Raw genomic sequence first — 16,126 nt, 5'->3', positions numbered from 1 at the left:
TGTCTTTTATAAAATGAAAAATAAAAAGACCCAGCCACTAAGATTGTGGCATGTCACTTATTTTTCAAATATCTTAACAGCTAGAGATTAATGGTGAAATTTGCAACTTAGGGGTCGTATTGCAAAAAGAGTAGTAGTTTTAGGGTTTTCACTTCTCTTTTGGTTCCAAGAAATTTCAGTTTTTCTATCATTGGGCTAGTGAATATAGTCCATTGTTTCTTTAGAAAAAAATAGTCAGTATGATTTCTTAATTTTGCCTTCTTTTTTTGTCTTTTTCTTAGACTTCCTCTACGTTCTTGGCTGTGCATGGTTACGGATTGGGGGATTACGCTTTCATCTCTTGCTTAGCGGGGATGATTTGGATCCTGCCATGAAATACCAATGGAAGTATTCACATTTAGCTGAAAAGAAAGCATCGATTAAACTTGAAATGCAGGTATCTTTCTACTATATATAATGTTTGATTATCCGATCAGCTGTTATTATGATCTTTTGTATCTTACACGTGCATAGTTTATTATATGACTATGTATCTACAATGCATGCTATAATGTATATGCTTGTGTATACTACAATGTATAGTTTATTATAGGCTTAACTGTGTATTTTATGCACCTCTACTGCAATGACAGAAAACATCGTTTAAGTCAGTCATCCCCATCTAAAGGCTCTTCAAGCTGCCTCTGATAAAACTTATTTCTTCTTACCCGTTACTTCTCCCTGCATATTCACATTTTAAAAATATGGCTCTTCAATTATCAAGTATTTTATCTTTTACCACATCTTGAGTGCAGACACTCAACTTGTTTTTTTTTTTATAGGTAAACGATTATATTATATTAATACGAATAGGCATAGCCCAAGTACACGGGGTATACAAGAGTGCAGACATTCAACTTAGTTCAGCATTGAAACCTTCAAGCTCCCTTTCAAGCTCCCTTTCATGAAATTTATTTCTTCTTACATACAACTTCTCGCTTCATATTCACATTAAAAAAAAGAAAAGAAAAAAAAAAAGTGGCTCATAAGTTATAAAGTATTTTAACATGAACCACAAGTTGTGCATAAGTTATTATGTCAATTTGACAATGTTGAGTTGTTATGGTCTGCATATATTAGCATTAACAGCAGCACATGAAATTTCTCTTTCCAAGATCATAAAGTTCAAGCTTTTACAATATGCAATTGAATGTGCCTGCCCGTGTGGAGGTGCAAGTGGATAATTGAGCTTTTCCTTTGCAGCTATGAGGTTTTTTTTTTTTGTAAGATGATAAACTTGAAGCGTTTGCTGTATGGCTTCTTACAGGTACGAGAAGAATGTGACTATTTAGCAGGATGTTTTTCTTCAAGACAAGCTGATAATAGAAGAGTGCAGGCATTAGAAAATCTTGAAATGGAGCTCAGACGAGTGCGAAGAAAGGTCTAAACAGCTTTCTTTCTCTTATCCTGTTACCATTTTCCTTAGCAGATGAAAAAACTTAATTCCAAATATGTGAGTAGGAAGCAAAATTTGTGAGGTGTGGGTTTGTTTGTGTATTTGTGGGTAATTCCAACACCTACCTTGTTAACAATATTGTTCTTTGCACCGCTGGATGATTTAGAACTGCCTTGTTGGAGGCTTAGTGCCATGGCATCATAGATTGTGAATATAGTGTAGAAGTGAAGGTGGATTGGCAGTGGTGGAAAATCCCCCCCCCCAAACTAAAAAAAATTATAATTCCCATATGCTCTTCAAAAATTTCTAAAATTTCCTTATTTTTTTCATAATTTGTATATATTATCTTTTATATATTATCTATTTCTATGATGTGGCCCCTCCAAAATTAAATTAAAAAGTTAAGTTTATGAGAAATAATAAACCTATAATTTGTATCCCAAAGTCTTTTATTATACAATATTATGCTTTTTAATATGGAACCCAAAGTGAAATAAATTCAAGAAAATTCTTTAAGTTTGATGATCTATATGAAAAATAGTTGAGAAGTTTTATCCCCTAGACTTCACCGAGCAAGATAAAATTTATTTAAGATCTCAATTGTATCATTATATGCTTAACGTGACACCAAAATATCTAGATTTTACGTTAAACTTGATAAACTAGCTTACATACGAGAATGAAAGAGAGGCTTCTAAAAGATCACATGATAGTTTTTATGAAGAAAACAAATTCCAAAATTTCATTGCAAAAATAATAATGGATGAATATAATTCCATGAAACATTGTTGTCAGGAATCTGAAACAGACGTTAAATTGTATTTTTAGAATTTTATCTTTACATGTATATAGCAAATTATCGAGATCTGAGTTTTATATATAGCTTTGTTTTTAAGAAACCTTAGAGGGGGGACAGAGGTCTAAAATTGAAAGTTTGGTAGAGGATACAGCTTGGGTTTTCAACACCAAAAACAAATATCAGTTCCTTTCCTCTGTTTTTCTTGATAGAATTTGTTGCCAGTTACTTCTATTTCTTTGAATCAATCTCATTTCTCACTTATCAAATGTGTTCACCATGGGAAGACAGTGAATTAAGGTCCATAAAGGTGGACTTTAGTTATCACTGCATGCTACTGATTGTTTCTTCTCTGTCATCTGATGACAAAAGTTACTTTTTGTGCTCAGATTGTGTTCCGCTCTGATCCTGGGAAATTTAAGAAGTTAAAAACTGAATGTGGTGACTTTCTTATACAATGCTTTGAGTTTCTGAAACTCGTTACATCTTTGGAGGTTATGGCGAGTAATATCAAAGCTATGGACTTGCCACAAATTGTCAGCCAAGTTTCCAACTGGCAGGTAGAATTAATTCTGAATGATTAGGTGTTTGAAAACTTGTTTTGGAGGATAATCATTCTTTGCTTACAGTTTCATGCTGCTGTAGCATGTCATTTTTCTCATTACCTGTTTCCATCTTGGTTTTCAGGACACAGCAACCTGTTTTATTGACCGGTTATCAGATGAATATGTTGCATACATCGATGTAGTTCAACCAGTTCAAGTTGCGGTGTATGAAATGAAATTAGGCTCATCACTGGTTCTGTCAAGTGTCTTCCAGAAATCATTTCTTAGTAGGGTTGAGCTGGATAATGTTGATCTTGTTATGGTATTTTCTGCTAGATTTTTTCATTTTAGATATTTATGCTTTTAGGTTTATCATATAGATATCATTGGCTGACTAGGAGAATTTGGCAGGGAACTATCTATTCATTAATGAGATTTCCCCGTGGATCTTCATCCAAGTCTGTTTCTGTTAACTTGAACACCATGCAGCCTGAGCTTCCTTTCTATGATATAGATATTCCTACGAACTTTTGTGCAGCTGATATGAGCTTGCTGGAAAAGTTGGTTTCATTCTCAAGTGACATTGCTGTTGATAAGGTATCCCGACTTCAATAGATTCTATCCTACAATGGTCTCATTTCATTTGATGTCCATCGTATTGTCTTTCTCAAGTACCACACCTTGGAACTGTTTACTCCTTTTTTATTATTTAGTGTGGACATGTTTATGCAATTTATTTGCTTAACCATTGGAAATAGGTCTCTGTTATACAACTTCAAGCTGCTCTCCATCACAACATTCTTGTCCGTGTAGCACATTCGGTTGCAAATTCACAATTGATGGATCATGAGTCCTTTAAGGTGAGAATTGATTTGAATTGCCGGGAAAAAAGAAATTACTCTGTGGGTTTTGATCTGACAGTAAATTTCATGTCCTGAATCAGATCTTGGACAAGATATTTAGTGAATTTTCAAATCTCTGGATGAGAATGAAAGTTCAATCAAAAACCAAAAGGGACTATGGTTCTCAGCAGTACAAGTTTAGGCCTCGTGCATTTCATATTGATAGCATTATTGAAGTTGACATATCAACACTGGGAAAGTCCATGGCAAATGATAGTTTTTTGGAATGGAAGGAATTGCTGTCAGAAGAAGAATTTAATACAACGGTAGTACTTTTATAATGTTATATTTGCTAGTTTTTGTCCCAATGTTTCATATTTTTATTATTTGGACCTCAAAAATACGTTCGTACTTTTAGAATGAAGCTCACAAGGAACCAGAAACTTCAGAGGAAGAATGGAATGTCATAGAGGAGTCCTTCCTGAATAACATGGTCCATGTTCACAATCAATTATTTGGTTCAAATAATCTTGTCCTCGCTGTAAGTTACCTTGAATACTTGAGATTTACTTGAAGTTCCAAAATTTGTAACGCTGATATTTGATGCAAGCCTTATGCTTAATCTGCAATATTTCACCTCATACATGCCACATCTTTGTATGTTTCAATTTCATGGAATCATGATTTTAGTCCCATTTGTCAAAAATAATATTGCAAATTTAATCAACAATAAAGAGAATTGCATAGGCAATATTCTATGGTTAAAAATTAATTTGCACAAAATAAGGTTTTGTAAAACTAAGTCATTAATTTAATTCTTTTTTTTTTTCTGCTTAATAGTTCATTCATCAATTTCTTCATAACAACGTCTCAAAAGACAGTTAAACCGGTCTTCAGTATTGTCAATATTGAAAGAGTGAAACTTATTTTCAAAATTCTATGTATTTTAGTACTTCTACTGAAATCTTGTGTATTTCTTTCATTTCTGTTGGATATGCCTTGGTGCAAAAGGTTATGCCCTTCAGGCTTCAATGGAAAATTAATTAAAGGGGTGTTTGAAGTTAAAGTGTCCTACGGTGCATTGATTCCCCTTGACAATATTGCTGTTCTATGGAAGTCCATTTCGAGGAGCAAGGCCCCTTGAGAACGGTTCTTTGTAGGACAGCTAAACTAGGAAAAGTCCTAACCTCGGGGTACTTAAGGAAGACATATTGTAATTATTAGATTTGTTAGCACACACATTGTGGAAAGCTGTTTTTGGTCTATTTGGGTTAGATTGTATGATGCCGAGAAGGATGGTAGACCCAACAGCATACTGGAAAGGATAATTTGATAGTCACCACAATGAGACCATGTGGAAAGTGATTCTGGCCTGTTCAGCGTGTTGCGTATGCAAAGAAAGAAATGAGCATAGTTTTGAAGACTGCTTAAGAAAAATGGCGGACCTGAAGGCTTTCTTGCTCACTTGTGTTTCTGTAGCTATAGATTTTAGGATTTTCTAAAAATGTTCTGTTACCAAAAATGTTGGAAATATTAGAGAATTTTGAGAATTTGTTTGAGATTAGGTTTTGGGAAAGGAAAGAGAAAATTTTGAGTAAAAATCTTTTTTAAAATATGTATTGTATTGGAGTTTGTGAAAGTGGATAGATAATGCTGAAAAGTTGTTTGAATATAATTTTTAAAGATTATTTTGTCTTGAAGTTTGTAACAGTTGTATTGATTTTTGTGTTTAAGTAATGATTAGTTGAAATTTTGAAATACAAACGTTTTTTGAGACTTAAAGTTTGTTTGATTTGGAAAAAAATTTGAAAATTTTTAGAAATTTCTAATGAACCAAACATGGCTTAAAATCTCTTTATATTTTCTACTTAGGTGTATTTGGTGTACACTCCTGTGTACTTGGATATTGTCATTTTGCTAATTAATAAAGCTCATCTTACTTATCCAAAGTATTTGTGGTTTGTGTTTGAGAACTTCATGCACATGCCTCCCCTAATATACTGTTTCTTCAATTTAGCCGGGAACTTTCAAAGTATCTGATGCAGATAGATTGCTTTCCTTCACTGACTCCTATAGATTGGGAGTGGGGATGATTAAAGGTATTGTTGAACATTCCAACTTCTTGGATGAATATCTTATTTTTTTATGCCCTTGAGAGAACATTGTGACCTTTGTTTTTTCCTCAGGTATGGGGAGTTTATTTTTGTCCAGTTTAGATGCTAAACTTGTGCCAGAGCACTTGTTACGGCTTTGTTTGGAGCATGATGATAAAACATCTAGGACATCAGCATACAAATACAATTTTTACAAGGTCTTGCAAACTTTTTGGTGCCTTATAATAACAATTTTTGTTCTCTATCTCATATATCCTGACCTTGTCTCATCCCTTTTATAGGATTCAAATGCTCCTCTTATGGCTAAAATGGTGAAATTGCTTACTGGTCTTCAACATCAGATTCTTTCCCTTTTGAATGAATGGGAGGATCACCATGGCCTCGGTAAAATCTTGGATGTGATTGAGATGCTCTTGAATATTCCTCTGAGCACTCCTTTAGCTAAGGTAGCGCTCTTGCTACTTTTTAATGTTTTCTTCAGAGTGCCTCTTATAGATTTCATAAGATTTAGTACAGACTTCCGAGCAACTTGAGTGGTCCATGTGTTGTTATTATTAAAGGGTGCACTAGCGTTATTAAACCTATTCCGTGAAATTATAACTCTTAATTGTATCATATAAAACCCTTCAACCATTAGTGGTTCCCTTTACAATTCAATTCTCAAGTTTAAGCGCCTCCGTTCTTCTCTACAAACGATTGAAATGTAAGTGTTATGTTTTCTGATGGGGTTCAGGGATCTCTTAACCTTGTCTGATAATCACTCATATTTGGGATTTTCTTTCTTTTTTCTTTTCAAATCAAAGCCTCTGTTTGGTTTAATAGAAAAGGTGAGACAGCTCTGTGTGTCCTGCGTTCAGAAGAACATTGAGGTATAGCAAAAATCAATGTCCGAGATATCATTTCGGTCGTCATCTTTTTTATTAGCAATTCGATTGTTGCTCGTCCACATTTGTTACTTTCATTGTTTCTTTTTACTTGTCAAAAAAAAATTCTCAAGTTTAATCTTGGGCTTTGAAACCAGCCTCTTGTAGTCTTATGGAATTACTCTGCCCATCCAGGCTTGTGTGTTTGTGTCTGTGTGTTTATATGTCCTTCAAAGACTTGACGCTCCTTTGGTTGTTCACTTTTTCCCTCCCAAGTTTCTAATTAGATGTGCTTTTTCTTCTGCAAAGGCTCTTGCAGGATTGCAATTTCTACTTAACAGGGCCCTGGTGTTACAAGAAAATGGCTCAAAACTCTCTCTCTCTGGTAAGAAGTTTCCTTTTCTTAGTTCTTGCTGCATTTATAATGATGTGCTTATGTTCTTATATAAATGCATTTAGATCAATTGGAGCCCTTCCATTTATTGGTGTCCTCATGGAAAAAGATGGAATTTGGCTCTTGGCCTGCCCTGCTTGACGAGGTGCAAGATCAGTATGAGATCAATGCTGGAAAGGTAAATTATATGTATTTATTTTTGTAAAGACTAAATATAATGCATTGCAATTGCAATTGCTGAGGGAAAAAATTGAACTTATGTGCCACTTAATTGCTGAGGAAAATAATACCCATATAAACTGGTTTCTTCTGTTCCTACCTGTTTCCATAGTTTACCTGTTTGGAAATTGTTTTTCAGATTTAACTAGCTAGTTTTTTCAATTGACTCAAGTTTGTGTACAACTGTGGCATAATGAATTGTGCTTCGGTACTATCAAACAAGTGTCAACAATTTGTAACATTATTCATCATATATTTAAGACCAATAATACATTCATCAAAATAGCTTGTAGGGCTATATTTATGACTTTTGTGGTATAATGCAAGCTACCATATTTGGCTTAATATCCTTTTCTTCTTAAATCGAGAACCTCAATGTCAACTTTTGTATGACTAATTTGGTACTTCTGCCTCATTGTTGCAGTTATGGTTTCCTCTGTATTCAGTTATTCAACACAGACATTTCCCTGATATGGTTGGATATAATCTATCTACAATCCAAAGGCATGTTTTAATTATTTTCCAGCGTGAATCATGTTTAAGAATGCTTCAATTGGGATTTTTTTTAGATTCATTGTTTCTGAGTCATTTAACTTGCAGTTTGGAGGAGTTCATTCACACATCCAGCATTGGTGAATTTAAGAAACGCCTTCAAATGCTTTTTGCTTTCCTTGGTCAGTTTAGTACTGGTAGATGCCTGAATATGTATTCAAGGTAAGACTAAACCTTGTGCCTTATCTATTTTTCGTCTTTTTAAAATTAAAGTAAAAAACGACAACCAAAATTATATGGAAGAAGTTATCTTTTACTTTTTCCATATTTTACATTTATTATGGAAGCCGATACATCATCTCTAAGTATAATGCTTGCCCATATTATATCAATGATGTAGACATTCTGTTTGTTTGAAGCATTCTAATTGTTAATTGATTGTGCCAGTCCTTCAGACATGGAAACTCTGAAGATCTTATACAATGTGGTTGGATTTTATGTGCAATTCTTGCCAACGTGAGTTTTTTTCACTTGTTGTGCCTTGAATAATCCTCCTTTCATGAAGATCGTTGAGGTTGTTTTGGTGGGTAATAATGTTTTCTTTCTTTTTCTTTTTCTTTTTTCTTTTTTACTTCAGTGTTTTGGAACACATAAAAGCTAATAGAAGAAATATTGAGGTAGAGCTGAAAGAGCTTCTAAAACTATGTGGATGGGAGCATTCTGAGAGTTTGGTGTCCATCGAAAACTCTAAAAGGACCCGTCATAAGCTCAAGAAGCTTATACAGAAGTACACTGTGAGTAACGAGCAGACTGTTTCTTCCATCTATTAGTTTGTTCACTTAATTTCTGAGATTAGCATGTGTCAAATTTGTAAACATCGACGGTAGACAGCATCCACAGGTCTTGAACCCTAATTTTACAGAATTTTGCTATTACTTCATTTCATTAGCCTGTCTGTCAACACATTTCTGTCAGATGTGATTTCTCGTTTAGTGATTAGTTTTTCCTCTGAATGTTTCTTTCTGCGCATATAAAGATGTCTTTTGCGTGGCCAAAGTCAAAGCCTTAGTTTTTCAATTGTTGCCAAAGATGGAGGGGTGCCTCTAATGTCTATATTTTTCCTAGATAGTCTCTTTGCAAGTATATATATTAGTAATGGCATCACCTATCATAAAAAAAATATATTAGTAATGGCATCTCTGTTGTTTTTGTTCATATAGGATTTTCTGCAGCAACCTGTAATGCTTTTCCTTAACCAAGATGCACTACAAAGCGGAGCAAAAGCTCAATTTCTGCATGGTCAATTGCTCCTTAATGAAATTTCAGTCAAAACTATAGGGACTCCGAATGCTTGTTTTGATATGACACTGTTCCATGATGAAGACAGGTTAATACTTACGTCCAATCAAGGCATTTTTTTGTGCTCAAGCCTTTATTAAAAAACACGTGATTCTTTATTCTTTTACATGGTTTTTCTAATACAGGTCCATATGGTTTGCTGATTGGAGAAAAAAAATAGATTATGCTTTGCAAAAGTTGCACCTTGAGAAAGCTGAATATGATAATCAATTCTTACACTTCAGGGGTGCTGAAGGTTTTCCCCCCATTATTTCCTTCTTATGTTTCTTATTTGTTGTTTCTTCAGCTAGATTTCTACTTTGGAGATTTCCCATCTTATGAACTTTTACTTTGTGCAGAGGTCACAAGTATTTTAAGACAGTGCTCGGCTTCCCAATCTGCGCCCCTCTTGTACCAGGATCAATGGAAGGCTGTGTGGTGGACAATTGAGAAAATATATAGGACTGTAGTGGATTGTGGTGATCTATGGAAGGATACAAACAAGAGTCTGGGGAAGAGGAGAGCCTTTTCGGAGCTTCTAAAGCTCTTAGAGAGCAGTGGATTGTCTAGGCACAAGTCTGTGTTTATGGAGGTAATATAAATTGTATGCTAGGGTATTAGTTGTTGTAGGATTTATGTTAGATGCTTTTATATTACTATACAAGCTAAATGTTGGTTACCTTTAATGACGGGCACTTTATAGGACCAACATAAATCATGGTGGTTCCTTGAGCCATCATACGATATACAGCACCTGCTGCTGACACAAAATAGACTGGCTTCTGAAGCTTCAGATGTTGCTGCTGCCAGCCAATCTCAAAGTTTTCCATGTGAGTTTTTGGTTACTGAATGGAAAACGGGCAATGAATACTACTTTAAGAGCATAGCATCGGTGCTGCTTGTGCAGCAGATTTGCCTGAACTCCCACAAAGATATTACCCGTGAACAGGTAAATTTCTTTAGCTAAATATCAGTTAAAAACGACTTTTTTCTTGTTTGTTTGATTTGGTTTAATAATGAGCCAAGTTTCACTCTTTGTTTAATTAATTACCATACCCGATTGTGTAGCCAAGTCGATACTATCCCCTTTTACTTTTTAATATATCCTGCTTGACAAGGAAATCTGATTGGTTTAGCTGCTGTGAGAATGCTAACTTTACAATTTGGTTTATGTTTCATTGAGTTTGTAATTGACCATTTAAAATCATCAGTGGACTGCACGCTTGCACCAATATTCTCTCTCTGGTTGGGCCGTGCTTGCTTGTCAAGAGTATACATAATAATTGTCTTGCTTTGTGTAGCTGTTTGTAATTTCTTGTTTCCTGTAGGTTGATAGGTCCAGTGCGTTTCTCAACCAGCTCGTTGATATACAACAGAAGCAACAGGTTGCTGCCAATGATTTTGCGAAGCAATTGAAGCGCATTAGGGAATGCATTTCTAATTTGGAAAATCTATATAAGAACCCCCCATCAACTGATATTAAAATTTTTGGTGTGTGCTCTTTTCAAAATCAGCATGCCACCTTGAAATGTCTGTGGCAGCAGAAGGTAAGTTCTCATCCTGGAATCTGGCGGGGCAAATGTATTATTTTAGCTTGTCATATGACAAGTTTTGAGCTTGAGATTATATTTTGAAAAAAATAATCCTTGGTATTTTCTTCACCTTTATCCTGAGCTTTTTGTTGATAAATTTTCACTGCAGCAACTCTTTGATGATCTGTGTGCTGTGATGTATGAAGAATCACTGTTGCTTAAAACATTTGCAAATACTCATCTGAACACTTGTCAAAGTGTCAAAGCTGCTGCAAATAGGGTTCTTGATTTCATCGGGAAATTTCTTCCAGATTTTCAGAAATCGAAGGTTCAAAATTTTTTTCTTCATGTTTTTTACTTTTACTAATACAGGATTTCCCCCATCATAGTCACGATAACTCTACCAATGAAAATTCTGTGACAGGAATTGTTGGATTACTACCTCCTTGGCCGCAATGGAGCAATAACAACACTTGCTGGTTCCTCACACTGTTGTGTTATTACAAGACAGATGGAACAGTTGGTTTCTGAGAACTTCCAGGCCATAAAGGAGTTTGAGAAGCATCTCTCAGTTGTCCGTGAGCAAGACGTGGATAGAAGCTCAGTTAAAGAGGCTTTGCTGAGTCATTTTGAAGAATTATTTAAGAAGGTATCTGTGTGTGGTTTTTGTGTTTTTCTTTTTTTTCTTCGGACGGTATGTGCTTTTTCTTCTTCTGACACTTACAGTTGCTCATTACTTGATCTTTGAGCAAATTTGTTGATTGATGTTAAGTTTTATTATGACAAATATAATGAGTAAATTCTTTGGGAATCTTGTCTTAATACAAGTAGTAAATAACTTTGTTGTCTACGTTCGATCTATTTCATTGTCCGAAAGAGAACTTGAAAATTCTACTTAATTTTGCAGGGAAGATTGATCGAAGAAGAATATACTTCCATGCTGTCAGCAGATGCACATACTGAGGAAAATTATTTCGAGTTTGGTGAAGCCCTTAACTCTACATTTGAACATATTACCGATGTGTTGCAGAAAATCGGTTCATCAAGTTCTGATCTTAGCCTTCCAGAAGAGTCAGTTGGGAACATTACGTCGTGGAAATTTCTGTTTGATTTTTTTGTAGCTGATCTGAGATTGGATCTACTATGTGATAAGCTTCTCAAAACTATATTTTGTGAGGTAAGTTATTTGCTGCATTCTTTGATTTATTGTCTTGCCTGTTCTGCTTTTAAATTTATAATTTGGTGAATCATCTTATGTGCTGTGCTCAGGAAATACTAGTGAATCATTCGGGCAATAATATTAGTAGTAAGTTCCATGTTGGAGTTCGAGTTCAGCATCTACATGTCCTACTGAACCTAATATTAAACTTTGGCGATGCTCTCCTTCAAGATCTTTTAGCCATGTACAGAACGGTAAGTTGATTACCTTTTAGTCCTGCAAGATTTGTTTTGACAAATTTTACATATTTTAAAATCATGATTTAGCCATGGCAGCAAACTTCAAATTTGTAAACCACCGTGACTCAGATTGTTATTTTTCCATGCAGGTTTCTGTGGTGACCCATGTCCTTGCAAATGTTTTAGCTTCCTTATATTCCAAAGGGTTTGGTATCTCTGCCAAAGATGAGCTGGATGACACTACCCACAATATGTCTCAAGATGCAAGTGGAACAGGAATGGGGGAGGGTGCTGGAATGAATGATGTCAGTGATCAGATAACCGATGAAGATCAGCTGCTTGGGGCTTTGGAAAAGGTATATCGTCAAAGCGTTTCCTTTTCCTTCCATTGCAATATAATGCTCGAGTGTCTCAATTTTTTTTTTCTCAAATAAATGTTTCTACAGTCAAGTGAAGAACAAGATGCCTCAAATGAAATCCCAAATAAGAATGAGAAGGGGATTGAGATGGAGCAGGATTTTGCAGCTGATACATATAGCATTAGTGGGGACTCCGCAGAAGAAAACAATGAAAATAGTGAAGATGAGCAGTTAGAGTCCACAATGGGAGAAACTGGAGCTAGCAGTGAAGTAGTTGATGAGAAACTTTGGAACAAGGATGAAGATGACAAACCCAGTGATACAAATGAAAAGTATGAATCCGGTTCTTCTGTTAAGGATCAGGATACAAGTTGTAGGGAGCTTAGGGCAAAGGAAGATTATGCTGCTACTTCTGATGAACCCGGTGAGCTTAATTCTGATGAACTTGATAAACATGATGATGAGATTAGAAGTGAGGACAACCTTATTGACAGAGATAACACAGAAGATGTGAACCTGGATAAAGAAGAGGCATTTGCTGACCCTACAGGGTTAAAGCTTGATGAATCGAATCAGTGTTCTGATGATAATATGGACACGGATGAAACAGACAGTGCAGATCCTTTAGGGAATGAGGAATTTGATGAGAAGGGAGACGCAGAGCAAGAAAATACATGTCCAGTAGATGAAACTAATGGAGAGACAGAGACAGAACAAGTGGGTGGAAGCCCCAAAAAGGATGATCTTGAGGGGGATCACAAAGAGAATGTTGAGATGAATTCAACTGAACCAAGTAACAATGTGTTTGAGCCAGGAATTTCTGACTTCCCTACTGATCGTATGCCCAATGCAGAATCTGCAACACAACCAAAGGGTGACTCTCATGCATCAGATTCAAGAAATATAGCACCAGAATCAAACTGGTCTAGTGGTGATGATGCTTATAATGACCTTGCTCCTTCGAGAGGCTTACCTTCCACTAATACCACTGAAATGGATTTTGCTATGGCTGACTCATCAAATACTGGGAGACTCACTGATGATCCATCAAAAAGTCAATTGCCCCAACATGAATCTTCATCTACACAGAAACCACAACCAAACCCTTATCGGAGTGTTGGGGATGCCCTTGAGGAATGGAAAGAAAGGGTCAAAGTGTCTGTTGATCTTCAGGCAGATAATTTAGAGGCACAGGTTGAGATGGAGGATGATAATGCAGAGGAATATGGATATGTGTCTGAGTTTGAAAAAGGAACCGCTCAGGCCTTGGGACCTGCAATAACTGAGCAGGTTGACAGAAATGTCGATGGCAATAAGCCAGAAGGGGATTGTCCTACTGTGCATAGAGATGACATTACTGATATGGAGATTGAGAATCAAAATTCTGAAGCACACCCTCTCAGGAGCCATGCCTCAATCCACACAAAAAAGATTGAAGAGCATATGCATTTATCAGGTTTGGAGAAGTCGCCTGATGAGGGATCTGAAGAACTTCAAAGCCATGATGATGGTAATACCAGCAGCCTGTCTGAGAGTTTGGTCTCTGTCAAGAAGGCTTTTTTGGAAGGCATACAACAATTCACTAAACTTTCTGTGATTGATGATGAGTTGGGAAAGGCCCAAGATCCCATGGAAGTCTCCAATGACAAGAATGATAATGCTACTGCTCTCTGGAGAAGATATGAACTGCTGACAACAAGGTTGTCCCAGGAACTGGCTGAACAATTGCGTCTTGTTATGGAACCAACTCTTGCAAGCAAGCTCCAAGGGGATTATAAAACTGGGAAGCGAATAAACATGAAGAAGGTAATTCCATACATTGCAAGTCATTACAGAAAAGATAAAATATGGCTGAGGCGGACCCGACCTAACAAACGTGATTACCAAGTTGTTATTGCTGTGGATGATTCCCGTAGCATGTCCGAAAGTTGCTGTGGTGATGTCGCTATTGAAGCTTTGGTGACAGTATGCCGTGCCATGTCTCATCTGGAAATGGGAAACTTGGCTGTTGCAAGCTTTGGGAAGAAAGGTAATATAAGGTTGCTGCATGATTTTGGTCAGCCATTTTCTGGAGAGGCCGGGATCAAGATGATCTCCAGTTTAACATTCAAGCAGGAGAACACTATCGCAGATGAACCAGTGGTTGATCTGCTTCAGTATTTGAACAACATGCTGGATGTCGCTGTTGCTAATGCACGACTCCCTTCCGGACAGAACCCGTTACAGCAGCTTGTTTTGATTATTGCAGATGGTCGGTTCCATGAGAAGGAAAACTTGAAGCGCTGTGTTAGAGATGCCTTGAGTAGGAAGCGTATGGTTGCATTTATACTCCTTGATAGTCCGCAAGAATCAATCATGGACCTCATGGAAGCATCTTTTGAGGGTGGCGCCGTTAAGTTTTCAAAGTATATGGATTCTTTTCCCTTCCCATACTACATCGTGCTAAGGAACATCAAAGCACTTCCTAGGACCCTTTCTGACTTACTTAGACAGTGGTTTGAGCTTATGCCATATTGGAGGGACTAAATTTGTTGAGCGCGGCAATGGCTGCACAACTTGTTTGGTCCCCAATTGATGTGGTTAGCCGAAGGATGGTTCAAGGTGGTGTTAGTTGCGGCCCTGGTGGCGGTAAACCTGAATTCAACTGTTGCTAACGCATCGCGTGTAAATAACTTAATGGGAATCAATGCATTTAGGAAGATTTTGAATACGGATGTACCAAGGGGATTGTATAGGGGGTTTGGGATACCATTTTGACGTATAAACCATCTCAATTGACGCTCAAATCCGGTGTAATAATCTGAATGTGAGGTATGCCGATGTGGAAAGACACGCATGGATATCTGATTTCTTCCGGGCCTATGGTTGTGTGAACTGCATTGCAATCTCTCTCTTTTTGTTTTATTTTTCTTTTTATCAGCAAACATATATTGAAAATCATCTCAAAGGGTGGATGACAATCATCTCAAAAAAGTCAAAACGCAAGGCAGGGTATACTGATCAGGGTAGGGGCTTACAGCGTGCACATCCCCCTTCCCTATAAATTTTCCTACATTTTGGCTAAAAAACTCTATTCCTAAAATTTTACTCATATTTCAAATTCTTTCACCATCTGATTCTCTATCATTTCTCTATTCTATTAAAATAATCTTTCTATTCTTCCTTTATTAATTTTTTCTCACTTCTATTTAGGGGTGGGCAGCGGGGCGGTCTAACTCCAGCGAGGCCCCACCCCACATAATTATTTATTTTATATATATACATATTTATAAATATTTGTTATTACTTTTATTATATATAAATATAGTAATATGTATTAAGTATAGTTTTTACTTAATACTTTTGTGCAAGTTATAGTGTAGCCTAATAGCCTCCTATATAAAAGTCATTAGACTAAATTATAACTTACACAAAATATACACTAGCAAATTTAAAAACTATTATTAGTTTTAAAATTTTAGTCGAATTTAAATTTGTAATTTGAGTCCAAAAATGTATTTTTGATCACTTTTAGACTCATGAATAATTTTTAAGCCCAATGTGCCATAGGCACTGTTGGCATGGGTGGGAAGCCGAATGAAATGTCCGCTCCCGCTTCCCCAACACCGCCTCCGAGGGTGGGATGCTGTGGTATAAACACCACCTCCCGCATATGCGGATAGCACCCCTATTTTTATTTACAATCTTAACTATTCTTTTATCTTTTCCTTTATGTTTTAAACATGAAGCTGATTATTTTTTTACTGATACTAAAATAATTTTGAAATTATTACGGTTTTAAAAACAATAAAACTTTTTA

General features: G+C 36.2%; 1 protein-coding gene and 1 non-coding gene across 2 annotated transcripts in view; both read left to right on the top strand.

Moving 5' to 3' along the window:
* The window catches only part of LOC109002003 (midasin), a 67,051-nt gene extending 51,864 nt beyond the window's left edge, over positions 1-15,187 (top strand). Inside the window, exons 45-72 of the mRNA XM_018979557.2 lie at positions 282-436; positions 1,307-1,420; positions 2,621-2,791; positions 2,919-3,098; positions 3,188-3,373; positions 3,535-3,636; positions 3,720-3,944; positions 4,037-4,159; positions 5,636-5,717; positions 5,805-5,929; positions 6,014-6,178; positions 6,905-6,980; positions 7,055-7,167; positions 7,633-7,712; positions 7,809-7,922; positions 8,148-8,216; positions 8,338-8,494; positions 8,921-9,087; positions 9,185-9,294; positions 9,398-9,630; positions 9,742-9,987; positions 10,367-10,585; positions 10,740-10,898; positions 10,995-11,219; positions 11,478-11,747; positions 11,840-11,983; positions 12,118-12,324; positions 12,415-15,187. Coding sequence (XP_018835102.1) covers positions 282-436; positions 1,307-1,420; positions 2,621-2,791; positions 2,919-3,098; positions 3,188-3,373; positions 3,535-3,636; positions 3,720-3,944; positions 4,037-4,159; positions 5,636-5,717; positions 5,805-5,929; positions 6,014-6,178; positions 6,905-6,980; positions 7,055-7,167; positions 7,633-7,712; positions 7,809-7,922; positions 8,148-8,216; positions 8,338-8,494; positions 8,921-9,087; positions 9,185-9,294; positions 9,398-9,630; positions 9,742-9,987; positions 10,367-10,585; positions 10,740-10,898; positions 10,995-11,219; positions 11,478-11,747; positions 11,840-11,983; positions 12,118-12,324; positions 12,415-14,853 — 6,656 coding nt within the window. The 3' untranslated portion in view covers positions 14,854-15,187. The remainder of the gene's footprint in view (positions 1-281; positions 437-1,306; positions 1,421-2,620; positions 2,792-2,918; positions 3,099-3,187; positions 3,374-3,534; positions 3,637-3,719; positions 3,945-4,036; positions 4,160-5,635; positions 5,718-5,804; positions 5,930-6,013; positions 6,179-6,904; positions 6,981-7,054; positions 7,168-7,632; positions 7,713-7,808; positions 7,923-8,147; positions 8,217-8,337; positions 8,495-8,920; positions 9,088-9,184; positions 9,295-9,397; positions 9,631-9,741; positions 9,988-10,366; positions 10,586-10,739; positions 10,899-10,994; positions 11,220-11,477; positions 11,748-11,839; positions 11,984-12,117; positions 12,325-12,414) is intronic.
* Positions 6,552-6,681, top strand: LOC118349111. The gene has a single exon (XR_004802102.1). It is a non-coding gene; the product is annotated as a small nucleolar RNA snoR111 (small nucleolar RNA).
* Positions 15,188-16,126: the final 939 nt, after the last annotated feature.

Source organism: Juglans regia, chromosome 7 (assembly GCF_001411555.2).
Source record: "Juglans regia cultivar Chandler chromosome 7, Walnut 2.0, whole genome shotgun sequence".
NCBI lineage: Eukaryota > Viridiplantae > Streptophyta > Magnoliopsida > Fagales > Juglandaceae > Juglans > Juglans regia.
The sequence above is the reverse complement of the archived record's forward strand: the minus strand, read 5'-3'. Positions and strand labels throughout refer to the sequence as shown.